This window comes from Prinia subflava, chromosome 1, assembly GCF_021018805.1.
Source record: "Prinia subflava isolate CZ2003 ecotype Zambia chromosome 1, Cam_Psub_1.2, whole genome shotgun sequence".
NCBI classification, from domain to species: domain Eukaryota; kingdom Metazoa; phylum Chordata; class Aves; order Passeriformes; family Cisticolidae; genus Prinia; species Prinia subflava.
The window spans coordinates 87173186-87190584 of NC_086247.1; the positions used below are offsets into that span (position 1 = coordinate 87173186).

General features: G+C 39.7%; 1 protein-coding gene across 1 annotated transcript; it reads right to left on the reverse strand.

The window, feature by feature from the left end:
• Positions 1 to 1899: 1899 nt before the first annotated feature.
• BLOC1S5 (biogenesis of lysosomal organelles complex 1 subunit 5) lies at positions 1900 to 11885 on the reverse strand. Its single transcript, XM_063402093.1, has 5 exons — positions 11489 to 11885; positions 10245 to 10327; positions 7976 to 8105; positions 6243 to 6301; positions 1900 to 4004 (listed from the first exon to the last, which is right to left on the reverse strand). Exons 1-5 carry the CDS (start codon positions 11883 to 11885, stop codon positions 3825 to 3827), a joined length of 849 nt encoding a protein of 282 aa, XP_063258163.1. The 3' UTR covers positions 1900 to 3824.
• Between the last annotated feature and the right edge of the window lie 5514 nt (positions 11886 to 17399).

Consider the following 17399-nt stretch of genomic DNA (forward strand, 5'->3'; position numbering starts at 1 on the left):
TTTTGCTGCACCCTGACACATAGACCAGAAGCTTGACCAGCAGCACAGGGCATACTGCATCTTTAATACTCTGAGAAGTTAATTACATTGTAAGCAATTAAAATAACTTGCCTGCTTTGAAAATGTGTGGTACAGTAATTTGGTTCACAAATTTTATTTGCAGAAGTTACCATTTCCTTTTTATGGCACAATTTTGTATCACATCTTCAGTGATTCAGTGAAAACCAGATCCACTAAAACCAACAGTAGTAAGAATGCAGGTCTTGAATCTCCAACATTTGAGTCTAATCTCAGATTATAAACTTTAATTAGAATGCAAAAGAATTGCAGACAACAGTGTTGACATCAGTACACGTTACATAAATAACTTTAAGAGTGTCCTGTTTTAATGGGGCAAATGCCATTGGTAAGTAATGTCACTTTATATTTCAGAGTATGGGGCTTCATCCACAAAACTTCTTTTACTTACACAAAACACCGTGTTACAACTGAACAGCAGCATTTACATTTCATACCTCATAGAAAACCAGGCTTCCTCATGCTCCTTCTCCAGCCTACACTGACACCTGCTGGGGAACTTCTGTCAACCTCAGAATCCACACCCTCGAGAAATATTTTTCAACTCAGCAGTGAACTGATTCAATTCACTGGCTGATTATGCCACATTTTGTTGTGTATTTTGACTCCTGTAAAAAACCTTTTTTAAGGAAACATCTAACAAGCCATAAATTATTCGAGATGATGTGATGTTCCAGTTGTAATGATGTACTTTTTCTATTAAAAGTATTAGCCAATGTCACCACAGAAACAGAGGAAGAACACACAAATCAGCATTCCCTCTCATTCCTAAGGTTAAATCAATGTGGTAGGGCCATTCCAAGAAGAACAGCACACAGGTTCATTTTTAGTGTAAGGAATTAAAAAACCCAAACCCTTAAATACCTTTCCAGCTCCACAATTTATTATTTCTCCTAAATACAGCTGGGGCAGGTTTCATACAGCAGTTCCAAGGAAGACACCAGCTTCTTACTATCTGCTCATCAGAACAGAAAGACTAAGAAAACATTCCAGTGTTCACGTGACACCCAACCCCACTTTCAGTTCCAAAGAACAGTTCAGCTAAGTAAGCAGCACTAACAGTTAAACAAAAAGTTATACACAGTCTGGTACGAAGATGGATTGCAAAACTCACCTTCCATACTAGAAGTTCACTTAATATTGAGGACCTTTTTCAACTCCTATTGGAATTCAACGCAAACTTCTATCATATTTAACAGGGATTAAATAAATCCTCAGGACTTTTAAAGCTACGGAAATCAGTCCTGTAAAATTTCAAGTAGAAGGTGAAACACTTCCTTCATGCACCAATGGCATAAAACCAACTATTAAACTACTGATTTTTGTATTTCTCCCAAACAGCCGAGACCATGAGTAACAAAAACTTGAATTTTGCAAAGGAAGTAGCACTGTGGAGAACTATTGTGTCCAGACAGACCATAGTCCCACTTTGATAAAAAAAATGCTGAAGACAGGAATCTTTCTTTGTCAGACAGCCATACTGAGAAGGTACTGGACACACCAGGTATTGGTTGAGATTTTTTTAAGCATTTGGACAGAAAAATAGGTTTTCCTGCAAATGTTGGCAAGTTGCTTCAAAGATGATTAAGCATTTCCAAGTACCTACAGCATATCATGCAAAAAAAAAAAGGTAAAAGTTACTAAATGAAATTATTTCAGCACCAGGTATTTTTCATTTAGTCCCCACAATGAATAACATTGAGCAAGAGGCAGATAGATCTTCTGCTTTCAAATGATCTCCAGCATAAAACATTCTGAAAGAGGAACACATTTTCAGTGTTAGTACTTAAGAAGCTTTCCAAAAAATCAGGAGCACACATCCCAGGTTTTGGAAATACCACTTTATTTTCCAGTGAATATCCAACTTATAACACTTGCTTCATTGCTTATGAGCCTCCAAATCGATGACATACTAAAACCTACAGCTCCAGTGCATTAATTAATTAGGTATCTCAATCTTAATAAAAATTATCAGTGCAAAAATAAAAAATTAATTCAGTAGGCAGTTAAATGCATTTTGTTACAGAGATATTTGGGCTTTGAGCACATATACATCAAATAATCTGGTAAGAGAAGCCACTTCCAGTCTGTGCTCCAAACAAAACTATTCAACATCCAATTCCAAAGACAGTCAAGAACTGATTTTTTCTTTTTAAATAAGAAGTCTGAGCTTAGTTACAACACTCATCACGGGTACACAAGCTGAAAAGTATTACAGAAGTCCCCCTCTATTCAGATAGGATTTGCTCAAAGAGGCTTTCCTATTTTTTGCGTGTGGGATCCTTCTGAGACATCCATGTTTTTTTCCATTCAGAACAGAGAATTAACAACATTCCAGCGTGCCCCGTGTTGGCAAATCCTCTTTTCAGTCCAGATACATGATGATGATTGATGAAGCCGTTGGGCCTACGGTAGCAGGCAGAGCAGCTTGGCAGGAATTCAGTGTTATTGAAAGAAATCTCAAATACTTATTCCATCTCCTCTACTGACTTTAATCACACTATCAACATGCTGCCAGGAATGGAGCCTTGAAACCAAGCCATAAACCTACACAAGCAACCCTTGTTGGTGTATTACTGCTGCAATACAGGTAAAGCATAAATTCTGTTTATTTTTACCTGTTTCCATTCTACATTGGACACCAGCTAAATTATGGAAAGATATTTCCTGCACTAACGGTTAGCTTGCAGCAAATTTCATTAAGGTACTATGTCTCATTTTCCTTGGTTAATGAACTGATTAAGTGAAGTTCTTCAGTCACAGGGCTGGTAACTGCAAGTTTGGGATACAGGAAAGCAGTGCAGGAGCGTATTCCACATACGCTGTACAAGTTGGTAAGAAAGCAGATCAGTACTACAGGCATTTAACCACTAATCTGCTCATTTGTTATGCTGATAAAGAAACAAAAATCTTACCTCAGTTGCTCATAAAGTCCCGACAAACTTATCCTAAGTAAACCAACAGCATGCCAAATATTTAAGGTAAAACTGTACTAGCTACAAAACTAATACAAAGACTGATATGCTTCTCATGATCACTTTCTTAGCTTGTTTTGGCTTTGCTTAGAACAGTAAAGCTTAAAAAGAGAAGCCTGAAACATTTACAGAGAGGAAAAAAAGAAGGATTTGTTGGCCAAACTTACTGTACAATTTTTGTGTTAACAAAAACCATTCAAATTGCAACTCTACTTCATAACTCTGAACGTACAACCCAAAAGTCTGAATTACAATTGGATTTAAAACTGTATTGAGATCCTTCACTGGGTAATCCTCAAAGTAAAATATTCCGTAAGACAAGTTTATTTTCTTGAAATCTACAAGCAGAATATAGAGTTTTCCCAGTGAATTCTCAGTTAACTACGGCTGGAATCTATTAACCTACTTTTTGGGAAAGGGCTGTGGCTGCACACCAGGATAGTTGATATTACATTAGTCTCTGTTTTCCCAAATGATATGATACTCTGCTGATGGGAGAGAACTCCAGTTTGCAACTCCCTGAGCTGATGTAGTCACACAATTTTCAGTTCCATCTTCCAACAAACAAAGGAATACTGGCTTTCCACCTGCCGTGAACCAAAAAAGCATAGATAGGCACTTAAGTTGAAAGTATGCAAACCTTTTCTTCCTGTACCAAGCCTGCAGAGGAAATTCTCCTTCTTTCTATCAGCTTCAGCTTTCCAAAAGAACCTCAATTTAAGTCAGAAGCAACTGAGCATGGCACAAATCCAGCATTATAAAAAAAGTGTCTTAAAAAGAAACGTATTTGGCCAGTTCCTTCTCCATCTCAGAATACTGCTCTTTGAGGCGCTCCATGGCTTTTCTGTGCTCTTCGTCCACCTCTGCACGCTTGTGCTGCTGCTCTTTCATGAACTCCTCCCAGTGGGCAATGCACTTCTCTTCACGAGCCATCACCTTGTCTGCCTGCAGCTGACAGGAGGAAAATATGAAGTTTTTAACAATCGTTTCCATACTAAAACAGGGGGTTAATGAGAGCGACATGATGTTGAAATATCTGGAAACTAGCAAGAAAACATATGGAAAGGGGAAACTAAAAAGAAAACATTTATTTTTGTATAGCAAATCCAATACAAGTGGTAAAATGTCTGCAATACTATTAATGTGATTGCATTAGCAATGATGCTATTTCTATAAAATACAACAACAGAGAGATTAAATGTTTTGAAACTGGCAGCTTGTGTTTCTGCTTTAGCCAGCTAGCTCTCACTGTGATTAATGTCTTTCTTTAAAAGTAAGTTATTTTTCCCCTCATACTTTCCTACTGCTTGGCTTCTGCAAAGTCTAATTCTGTTCACTATCTTATCTTGAAAAAAAAATTAAAAATGTCAAGATACCTAGAAAAAGAGATCATACACACATCCAGTGCACATGACAAAATGCAATGTAATGCTGTGGATTGCTTGTGAGCTGTATTGACAGCCTGGCCCCCTTACATTACAGGTGCAGAACCCAAAATAAATCTAGGAAGTTGTTCTTCCATTTGCTCCATCTCCCAGCAAGAGAAGATTAATACTTCTTTTTTTTAGCTCCTCTCCTTTTCAATCTATCAGCAATGATTGTTTCTTATGTGAGGCATTTTGGTCAACTAAAGGCATTGGGAACCCATTTATGTATTCTTAAACACTCTTCTCCGCTCCTCTTCAAGATCACACAGCACTGGCTAAACACACAACGTTTTTCAGTGCAGCCTTTGATACACTTTAGCAACATTATGCCAAGATCCATTTTGTTGGCAACAGATACAGTAACATCTGCTGACAAAATACACCAGTGCACACTAACAGTTTGACTGGTACACTACTTTGTGCTCAACAGGTCCTGAAACTGGCGTTTCAAACACTTTTGGACACAATTACACATCACCTTCCCAAACCTGACACTACATTCTGCCAAAATCTCATTATTTTTTCAGAACACACCATTCCAGAAAAGTAAGGGAAAGGTATTTCTCCTCAAGTGGCTGCACTACAAAGATAACTTTTATCTATATTTTTTTAAATGTTACCTACATGTTACAATTCCCATTTGGAAGGTTTCAAGCCAAAAAGTCTTACTATACAAGCTTTAAGAAATTCTACAAATCCTGGATACCTGTGACTACTCTTCCACTACATATTTTTAAAAAATAGTGCAAGCATACAGCTAATATTTTTAAAAAAGAACAGTCATCATTCTTACTAAGTGACTGTTCATTTTCTAAGTTACAAATTTCTTACTGAAGTTTTGCTTCAAACAAACAGTGGCAAAACGGTAAGAATTTCCTGCCTCTCTCTGAGTATCTACTCTGGTGTCAGACACAAGCAAACTCTGTCAGGGCTCAGACGTGTGCTGTTTGCCCAGCACCACGATTCAATTGCAACTGGACTGCCCATCTTCATCAGTGGCAAAAAAAGGAAAGAAAAACATGACTATCAGCTTACACCCATCGATGCACAGCCTGTTTTGCTTGACGGCCATGGAAACATCTTTGGTTTTTCCTGAACTAAATTATCATCAACAGCATTTTGCAAGTAAAGAGATAACGCAGGAACACAATAAAGAAGTAGTAATGGGAATACATGAAACTAATTTCTTGTTTATTTTGTAATTTCTTGTTTAATTTTCCAGGTTTTAGATTCAGAGCACATGTATTTCAAATATGCAAAGAGTAGCCAACTGAAAAGGTTCCAGTGATTCGCATGTTCCTATAATATAGCCCTTCATTAAATAACCCATCCACAAGTGAAAAAAACCACTTCCTTTTCAACAAGCAATATATATAATATGGTCAATGTTCTCAGCTAACTAGGAAAGATTTACATTTCCATTCTGGTAGGTTAGTAGATGTTTTTTGTTCCACAGAAAATAAGCGTTTTTTATATTTAAGCTTTCCCTGTATGTGACAAATGTTATAGTTTGAGCTAGAAGGGAAAATAAAGCAAATTAACAAAATAGTTTCCATATATCAGGAGATTGTAGAGTTAGCTAGATCCATTAACTTTGCAGTGTACATTTTATAAGTGCAGAAATCACCCCAAAAGAAGTTTTACCGCAAGTATATAAGGTACAGAAAAGTATGTTTTTTAGTTTTGCTGTACTGAAGGCAGACAAACTTGTTGTGAAGCACAAGACTCTTAGATCACAAAAATCTGTCCATCCATCCTTTACCTTTCTTGCTTCATACTCCCTCTCTTGGAGTCTATGGATCATAGCGTTGGCAGCTTGCACTGAAAAAACAAATTGCAGTAGATCAGTCTGCTGCTGTTGTAAATCAAAGAAACCTGCCCGAAAGGGATTTAGAAGATGCGAGGCTGTTGCAAGGTGATTATATTCCACCATGTCACCTAGCTCTGCCCAAAAGTCATCTGTACTTGAAGAAAACGCTTTACACTCATAACTTTTACACTTATAAAAGTAAGTAGGCTTATTGCAGAGTTCAACATTTGCATGTTCTAGAAGCCAAAAGCAGGAAGGCAGTGAGGTCCTCTTGTGCCCACACTCTCAGTGCTGCTGATGAGCTGGAGTGCACCACTCAGCACCTCGGAAGACATCAAAACCCACTCTCAAGTCAGTAAGTAGAAACAGGTGACCAAACTCTACGTTTTACTTAGTTGAAGTTTCTTTTCCTTATTTTTTCCCCATCAGCTGTGTATAGACTCCACATGTATATCTTTATGCTGAAGTCCATCTCTTCTCTCCCAGACTAAGCCCAGGAAAACTTGTTAATGGAAATATTAACAAGTTCCTTCCTACGCACCTTTTCCCCTCTAACTTATTTAACACTTAATTTTAACACAGAATTAAATACACTAATTTCCCAAGCAGCAACTGGATGCAGTCCTGGACAACTGTCTCAAGCTGCTGCTGCTCGAGCAGGGAAGTTCAACATGACTTCCAGAGGTCCCTTCACCCCTCAGCCACTCTGGAGTACTACACAGCTGAAAGGCCATTAGAAAGTCAGGGAGCAGCACTGAAGGTTCACCCCAGTCAGACGGTATCAGGATGCCTTATTCGCAGGACTAAATTTTAAGGTTCAATGTTTTCCTGCAATCCTTTTGGTGTGTAAAGCGCCATCTACCATTTGCTATTCTGCATATGCCAGATGCCATATAAATAAGTTATAGGAAATTAAATGCTTATACAATATGCCACACATAAATTGTCACAAAACCCACAGTGGCATGTTTCAACTGCATTAAATTTGGCAGCTAAAGCTGTGTACCCACACTCTCTTAGAATATCTTTTGAAGAAGCCATCCTGCTAAATGAATAAGAAAATAAAGAACACTTAAAAATTAGTACAAATTTCAAACATTAAAACCTGAGCAGTAAAGAAATATATTAATAAGGATGAAACTAAGATTAGTATGCAATTACTACTATTTCCCAATTTGTGACTGAATAATAATAATAATAATAATAATAATAATAATAATAATAATAATAATAATAATAATAATAATTTTCATAGCCATACAGCAGGGAGTTTTAAGTGATGGGAGACAGTATTACGCACTCCTGTGGGAAAATTAAGAAACTTGAAAGTCACACCACAGCATGCTTGCAACAAACCAGGAGACTGAAATTTTGTCCATGGCTTTAGTCAACGTGGAGCACTACTTCCAAGTGAATAGGAAAAGAATGAGCTGAAACAGCTTCTACTTAAATCAACAAAAAACTTTAATGTAACCTTAGCAAGAGCTGATTGGCTGAACTACTATATATCAAAAACCATTCCTGTTATTTCTCTTTTCAAGTCACACAGAAGTGAGAACAAAGCACATAAAGAACAGAAAACTACCCAAGTGTGGTAATTTTTTAACAAGTCATATTTTGAATCCAAACAATTTAAATTAGCCTCAAAATGATGCATCAAGAGCAATATGAAGCAGCCTGCTTACATCTCTTGAAGGTTTCATTCAAATTGTCTTGCATGGCCTGCTCACACTTCGGAAGAACACGTTCATTTGTTTCAAAGATCGTATTTTTTAGATTTTCAAGTACTCGCAGTTCTCGGAGGCCACGCTTTTCCTGCCACAAAAGTGAAAGAAAGTGAGTGGCTAGCAAGGAATTCCACTTCACAAATTAAAGATGGTTTCCCAGTTGATAAACTAACAGCTTCATCTCAAAGACTAGACCATTGTCTACTAAAGTGTTTCTCTACTTATTTAACAAGATAGATAAAATTATCAAAAAAAGAGAGCAATGTTCCATTCTTCACATTAAAATACAAAAATCCTGTGAATGACTCCTCTGGCCCTTGTGAGAAAAGACAGTATTAACTACTTACACACTGTGGGAAAAAATGTTCTGTTTTCTATAGATAATTTACAGCATCTCTAAAAAACCAGAGAGCAACAGAGCTTGAAAGCATTTCATTTTTACAACTCAGCTGGTTACTGAGAAATAACATAGCAATGATTCTGGTTGCTTGATGTCTGACCCTCCCACACTTAGTATAGCAGGAGGTGAAAATGCAAGTAAAATTGTTTTAACTGAAATAAAGCAAAGAAGTTGACTAAAAAGTAATATAATACAGCTGACTAGAGGCAGCTCTTCTAGATCACTACTGATCATGATTAATTACAAGTACAGCAAGATCTTGTTTTGTCTAAATTTAAAAAAAAAAAGATTTATTTTTCTGAAGCCACAGCACTTTGAATTTCACCTGCACTTTACTTTAGATAAAAATTCTACATAAACAAAAATACTTTATCGGATGAAATGGGACAGGGATCATCATACCCATTTTAAAACTTCAGAAACAGAGGCACAGACAAGGAAAGCTCCTTAATTAAACAGGCTCCAGATTCCCTGAGTGCACAACTCCATTCCTTGCACACTAGATGCTAATCATTGAAAGAATAAGCACATGTCCTACCACAATCAAAAAGTATCTCATATCTCAAAGTTGAATTTGTGGACAAAGTTGAACAAGTGGAATTTCTGGTGCCAGTGGTCTTAAGCCCACTTAAAAGAAATTCTAAATTGCAAAAATTTAAACAATCCTCTACTTTGCTATTTCCCCCCCATAAAAGTATAAACCAGTAACTAAATTTCCATAAAAGATCTAAGAATATATTAAATTTGTTTAAGAAAAGAACAAGACTTCAAGGGAAATGAGACAAATATATGAATTATCAACCTAAAGATATGTTCTAATTTTGTCCATGAGTTTAGTATTTTCCTTCCTGTGGAATAACATTTAAAATTACTTACTGTATCCTATAGCTTAGTTAGGGAAAGCAGAGAAAAGAAATTATTTCTAATGACTCTCAAGCCCGGATGATATGGATCTCATGAGAGTTTATTTCATATCTGGATTTTGCTAATCCAGCAGAAACAAAATAGACCTGCTTGAAATATAAGCTACAATCTAGGTTGGGGGGGTGATGGGGAAAGATATTTTAATGTCATTCAAAGCAGGTCTCCATACTGGAATTTTTAGGTGTAACTGCATTTTCAGTTACTTTTTTAAATTCCACATTCTGTAAGAAAGAAAACCTATACAGAAACAAACTTCTCCTGGCATAGAACTCAAATTTTCTGAACTTTTGCTGCCATCTTGTGGAAACCAAATTATACTTTCCAGGCAAAGCTGTATATAAATACTTCTACACATTCAGTACTTTAGCCTTATCTGCAGCCAATCAAATAACAGTTATTCAATTTTTAATGATTTTATTACTTTGCATGAAGTGTTCCTCTTCAAGTAGTATCGCTTTCTCTTGTGCAACAAAAATCAAAGAAAATAAAAATATAACTGTGGTATCTGAATCCAGCTGAGGCATAAAGTAGTTTATCAAGGAGATGTAAACCTACACTGGCCAACAATACTTCCCTTGAACCATCTGGACTTCTCTAAGATGTTTGGACTACATTATTCTCCTACATCAATATCCTTGCCAGTCTTCCGCAGGAAAAAAACCAAAACAAAACAACACAAAAATGCACATGTTCTTTTCAAAAGTTTTAAAAGAAAAAGACCTAAATTATTGCCCTGTTTGCTAAAGATGCAGACGTATACTACAGATGTGTTATTTTGGGAAAAAAACACCCATGTTAAGCCCTTTTGAAGAAAGTTATGTACCTACTATGATATCTAAAAAGATGCTAGAGCTGTTCAAGGTTTCAGAGTGTGCCAGCATCCAATAAGATACAAATACTTACTTCAAATTCTTTAACAAAGTAACGTATTTCTCCCTGAATGACTGGTCGGTGATCCAGCAGTCTTGAATAGACTTCCCCAACATCTAGAAGATTAATGAAAGCCAGAATTTTAGTTTTTCTCTCACTCTCACACCAGGCTACACAGCAGAGGCAGCACACCAGACCTCAGTGTGAGGAAGGACTGTTGCTCCCCAAGTACATACAAAACCAAAGGAGCACCAGAAGAGAATTTGTAGGGTAACCTATCTAGCCAGCACACCACCAGCTTAGACAAAACACAACGAACCAGCATTCCAGATGCAAAAGACACCTTTCTGTGAAGGTGAATGTTCTCCTCTGTGGCCCAGCACCCTTTGTCTCAATCCCCTTTCTGCTCCATACAGCTTCTGTATCTCATTGTTAATGCTGGTAAAAGAACAGAACTAAACACTGCAGCTTGACAGAGACCTACAGAGTAAGTGTGGGAGTCTTCTGCAGCAAGAGACAGGAGGAATCCTCACTACAAAGGAAAACTGTCAGCATTTTCTTGTATTCTAGGGCCAGACTTGAAATTTCATCTTGGAAAAGAGTACTTACTACTTAAGGATGCGTGGAGAAACAAGCTTGTCTGTCACAAAGAAAAAGCCTAAAAGTACTGTGAGAGTATAGCAAATATTGTTTCAAGAAAAACACATCGTAGTCCCAAAAAAAGACTGAGGTGGCACTGCCATCTAAAGGACGCGTTCTCCTGCCCTAGCTGATGGACCTGCCCTGTGGCTCTACGGTACCCACCGGTGTTGGTTCTACACTCGGAATCCCACCCCGCTCAAAACGGTGCAGAACGATTATTTAGAAATTTGGGAAAGTCACGATCGGAGTAAATAAAGCATGGGCTAAATCTCTTCCTAGTCCAAACGCTTTTGTGTACGGATTAACCAGGACAAAACCTGGGCGATCAAGACCAGAAGTAAGAGCTTCCCAGGAAACTCCATGCCCGTGCAAGGGCCTCGGTGGCCGACTCGTCCCTTAAAATAAATCCACAGAGACACCCTGGTTTCTAATTCAGAGAGACGAACGCCAGCTAAGCCTCCCAGGTGTCCAGCTTTAAATCTAGCACACGGGCTCGAACCTCGGAGGGCTGGAAGGCGCTGGGATCCCGGAGAGCAGGGCCGGGCCTGGGGGGCCCCTGGGCCGTCTCTCCGCCGCTGCCGCGGGGTTACACAGCGGGCTCGGCCCCCGCGGGGGCCGCACCGCTCCCTCCTTACCCTTTATGATGGGCTGGATCGGGGACCCGGCGGCCGGAGAGTCCCGTCTCCTGTCGGCGGGCGGCGGGGCCGGCGCGGCGCTGCGGCCGGGGGACGCGGGCCCGGCCCCGCTCATAGCCCGGGCAGCACAGCCCGGGCCGCCCCGGCTCTGCCCCGGTCCTGCCCGGCTCCCTCCCGGCACAGCTTCCGCCGGGCCCCGCCGTGAGGTCATCGCGCCGCGCCGGCCGCGGGAGCCGCCCCCGAGAGCCGCGAACCCTCCGCGGGCGCGGCTGTGGGGCCGCTCGTGTGGGGCAGAGGCGCGCACGGGGCCGGGAAAGGGGCTGGGGACACGTCCTGCGAGCAGCGGTGTGAGGGAACCGCGGGTGTTTAGGCAGAGGAGGCTCAGGAGAGGCCTCATCGCTCTCCACAAAGGCCTGGAAGGAGGCTGGAGCCAGCTGGGGTCGGTCTCTTCTCCCAGGCAACCAGCGAGAGGACAGGAGGACGCGGCCTCACGGTGTGTCAGGGATGTTCAGGCTGGACATCAGGAGGAATTTCTCCGCAGAAAGGGTGATCAGACACTGCGATGGGCTGCCCAGGGACGTGGTGGAGTCACCGTTCCTGGAAGTGTTTGAGGAAAGATTGGACGTGGCACTTGGTCTCGTTGACATGGTAGTGTTTAGTCATAGGTAGGATTTGATAATCTCAGAGCTTTTTTTCCATCTAACTGATTCTCTGATTCAGAAATTATAGTAAGAGACATATACTAAGCAACCCAGTTTGCTTCTAGGTGCAGCAAACATGAATAGCAACTGCTGGACACAGAGTTTACAAAAAAAAACCCCAACTAAACAAACAAAAGAGCAGCAAAAAGCGGCAATGGGCAGAAACTGATGCACAGGAAATTCCACCTGAATATGAGGAAGAAGTTGTTTACTGTGCAAGTGACAGTGCACTGGAACAGATTGTCCAGAGAGGTTGTGGAGTCTCCCTCCCTGAAGGTTCGTGATGCAGTCCTGTGCCAGGTTCTCTGGGAGGACCCTGGCTGGACCAGATGAGCCGCTCTGGTCTCTTCCAACCTGACCTATCTTGTGACTCTGTGAGAGCATTAGGATATTTTCAATATACTTCCCTCCCAGCGACTTACAAATTACAGTATATTAACTTCTGTTTGTGATTTTTTCTTCTGCTACTCAATAAACTCAGTAATTTCCAGAACAAGTTGATTCTATTTAGGCCGTTGCATCTAAGTTTGTTTCTTCTTTTACACATTTTTTTTAAAATCTGCAATACATACCACACTTTTCAGTGTCATCGTATGGGCAATGAAGAATAAACCGGACCACAAATTCTGCTGCAGCTGCTGCAGCCTTCAGTGTCCTGAAGGCTTCCTTCCTACCTGGAATACCAGAAAGGTGCCAGTTTAGCTGGAACAATTACTAGTTTATTAGTAGAAAACAGAAGTAGTATGTATTCTTTGTTAGAAATTAGTTCTTCCCCTGTTCTACTCTGCATAGCTTTTATAAGTAAGAGCAATTGTGTGGCTTAGGAAAAAAAAGGGACATTTTAAAGCTATTAGAACTGACACAAAAAATGATACTGTTATTAAACCCTATGCTACATCATAAAAGCTTGAAAACTGCTCATGGAAATTACTATATGGGTTTTTTTTTTCTGACAATATTCTAATTCTAATATTCTAAACTCAGGCTTAAAAATTAGTTAATTGGTTTTGCTGATACAATTTCCCCCCCAGTCAGGCAAAAATATAGCTGGAACCGGTCTAAAAAATAAAATGAATCTTACATTGGGAAGCGTTCAATATTTCAACTAACATTATTATTAAATTTAGCCGAAATATATAATGTAACATAGTTTTTCACCCCTTCACTGTTACATAGTCTGTAAGTATTACATTAAATAGGCAATTAGTAGATATAAGAATTATTTCAAAAATAGTACCCTTCTACATTGTCTTTTTTCCTGGAAGTGACCACCTATTGCAACCTGTAAATTAGTATTTATATTTTTCCACTTGAATCCAAAACATGTGTTTGACAATCACCAGTAAATTACAGTCATGCTCATATATTAATAATATCTGCAGAATATTCTAGCTGGTTCAATCATCACTACTAATTTGGGCTAGATTGTTCAAATGGTAATTTTATCCTTTCCCTCTTAGTTGCCATCCTTTCATAGCCTCTCAGACAAGTATTTTCCCCTCTAAGCCCTATGCTCTGGCTTTTTATTTGTTAAAAAGGAAATCCTGTAGTTAAGGGGCTTTGTAACTACTGTGTTTCTAGGAAAGAGTTTTTACATCATGACTAATGTCAGGTTCAGAATTATGGGACTGCAATAAGGGCAAATCCTGTGACAGCTGCATTGGTTTCTCTGACTTCTGTTCTGAAACCATTCCTCCTTTGTTTGAATAATGTTGGGTTTTGCCTTTTTTTTTTTTTTAAGAATATGCTATTTGTTGTATTTATGCCTGGTTTTGTTTTTTGTTCTGCTGCTTACTCTCATTGCCCAGTCAAGCTTATTTCCAAAACATATTTTAAAGAAATTAGGGAGGACTTAAAGAGGTGATGGCTATAAAAAAGACAATACTTGTGGAGCCCCTAACCTGTCAGCTTGCAGAAAGTAGTCATCAAGTCATAAAAATATGGAAATAGCTATGGCTTGGAGCATGAAAATCAACATATGTAGTCATCATGTATTTTTTTGGAAGATAGGCTAAACAACCTCTGTCATTTTTGCCGTGCAATGGAACCCGCTTTCTCTTTTAGGGATCACCCTGCCACTTCCCATTAGCATTAGCAGCACTCTGAATTGCAGAATCTTCGGATGAACGTGCCGAGTCCTGTCATTTCCCCCACAGGCTGTCTGGCGATGATAATCCACTAAAGGATTATTTCATCCAAGTGGCGGTGTCCGAGTCAAATGCCGGCAACAGGCAGGGAAACCCAAACCTGTTGAGGCAGACATCTGCCCAGACGGGAGCAATCGGAGCGACGGCCCTTAAGAGGGCGAGGCGGGGGACAGACTTTGTGCCAGCAGAATAAGTCCATGGGCTGCACCCGTGATGGGAGAGCAAGACCACGATCGTGATGGCTGGAAGTTTGCGGGCTGCGATGCCGATGCTGGCCAAAGAAGGCCCGGGGCTGCGCTCTTTGGAGGGGTGCCTTGTCACATTAGCCGGGCGGCCACTCTGCTTGATGCTCAACCTGGACAGACAGGCCTGCCAGGCAGAAACTGCTCAGGCAGATGATGCTGGGGAGGACAAAAATTATCCACCGCAAGACTGAGAAGACAGATGACACCCAGCAGGAACAGCAAGCCAAATCTGCAGAATCCACAATGCAGCTGGCTAGCCCGGGGCTACCTGCCTCTTTGAAGAGGAACAGACATCACCTACGAGCTGTCAAATTAGATCACCAGCCTGAAAATGCTGAAAGAGATTTAGTTCTTCCAACAGAGAAGAAAAAGTTTAATGGATGAAAATCTTCCTAAAGGGGCCAAGGTAGTGTGGGAGGGGAAGGGGAATCCTTCAGATGCAGCAACAATGAAAAATTAGTCACCTCCTGCCTGCCTGCAGAGTGAGAGATGGGATGCGCCGTGTTCTGTGGCAGCCGCACTGGCTGCAGTCACTGCCAGCATGGAAAATAAAGGCCGTGCCTGCAGGAACGTGCACAGAGCAGCAACAAGTAATGCTTGCTACAAAATCGATCCCCCTTTCCAAATCTGTGATATCTTTATATCGCCCTGGAGCTGGCCTCTGGGGTACCATACATCTCACAGTCAAGACATGCAGCGGTGGGATACAAAGGCCCAGTCTGCATCTGAAAACTTGGCAAAACAAGAGGTGCATGATGGCATTTCCCCTTTAATTTCTTCTGCAAAAAGATTCCAGCACAAAGAAAATGTGTGTCATCCAAGTCAATTTTGATAAATAAACAGAAAAAAAATACTAAGATTACCAAGTGAGTTAGCATGTGCTCAGGTGTATGGTGAATTTGAAACCTGGCATCTCCATCAGGGACAGCAGCAACATGATCCAATTATAGATGCAAAGAAGAAATACTGCTCTTAGGGGGAAAATATTAAATGGAGCAATCCATTAAGCAGCTGCATCATTGCAATTACACTTTGAAGTTAAAGACTGTGAAACACACCAAAGATTAAAAGAGGTGATAAGATTAAAAACCAAAAGGGGCCTACAGATCCCTCTTTCTAGAAAAAAAAAGTAGAAAAAAATTACATACAAGGTTCTGTATATACATACAATTGTAAAATCAATTTATGGCCATACCAAGCAAATCTACTTGAAAAATCTACTCCCAGCTTCTGCATTCAACGTAGCAGACAAACCATAAATCTCTGCAGAGATGCAAACAGAAGATGCTAGCAGGTCAGAAAGAATATGAAGCAGACTTCTAAATATTAAACCTTACACTGGATTTCTTAATGATGATTTTACAGTTCTATCTACTCCTTTATTTTCATCTCTCCCAGCTAATTGCTTTTTAAGTCCTCTTCCAAATCAACAGCCAAATTTTGATCATCTATTTTTTTCAACCAAGCAAAAAATAAAGATACCCAAGTTCTACTGCTCTTCTATCTGTAATGTTCCTTGGTTCCTTATTTCACAGACTAAACCGCTTCTAAGTCACTTTTTCATATAAAATAGTTAATATAAATGAGTGTCTTATTTGAATTGCAAAGTACATCTATATTAAACCACTTAGAGTCTCAGCACCCTGTGAGTAGCCCAGGATCCACACCCACACTGAACAGTCCACAATAAGCTCCCATCAGCTATAACTGAAGTTAATGTGTGTATATGTGTGTGTGAGAGAGAAACAAAGGGAATTTGTAAAATTATTTTATTGTAAAATTATTTTATCAAGATACTCCAAAGCTGTAATACCTATTGGAAAGTCTAAAGTGCACCTCACAAAAAATAAGCTCCCCATTTCTAGGCCTATGTACTTCCAAAGATTCAGTGTGAAATTCCTGAGGAAAGGTCTACTTCAGTTTACGAATGTTTTAAAGAGGGTTGGGTAGGCTATAGAGAAGGAATAGAAGATGAAAAAGATTAAAAACGTGAAAATATCACCTCTTACAGGCAAATAGCCAAGGTGTTTGCTAGGAGGCTTCACTGGCAAGTGCTACACTTTCTACACACAAAGAATCTCGGAAAATTCAATAGCTGCAAACCTATTGACAGCAAGTACTTACCGTGGGTGGGGTGAAGAAGGGTAACAAAACTTGATGGAACTGTTTCAAAACTGTTTCAAGTGTGAACCAGAAGTGACACCTTCCAACTCATTTTCTGTGTGAAACAGTGGGATGCCAGCCTGGAAGGTAAATCACTGATGACCAGGAACACGACAGAAAGCATGTTACACATTTAGGGTATCATAAATAATTTCTTTAGCTTTGCTGCTGAAAAGGCTTCACTTGGTTCCATGTGAATGGTCACATTTTCTTAGTCCCCAGGTCTAAACTGGAACTATTTTTTTTGTTTGTTTGTTTGTTTTTTTGTAACCTTTCTATATGTCTCATTCCTGCTCACTCTTTCCTAATCCCACATTAAACCTGGATTTGTCTATAAATCACTGTTGCACAGTTACATGTCTCAGAGCAGGAAACATCCCTAGAGACTTCAGAAGTCAAACTGAACTCTCACTTAAATGTGAAGTTACACAAAGACAACTAAAAATCATTAGCACATTTCTAACATATCTCATACAATTCTTGAACACCTGTTTCAATCTCGTTGGTCTACAAGCAGTTATCTTGGCATCATGGGGAAAAAGACAAAGTGCTAAGCGTAGGATTTCAGTGAACACTTACAATTATCAGATTTTTTTCACTGTTGAATTCTTCTGTTGCTGAAATGTTGTCATGCAGCACTATCTCACCATATGGC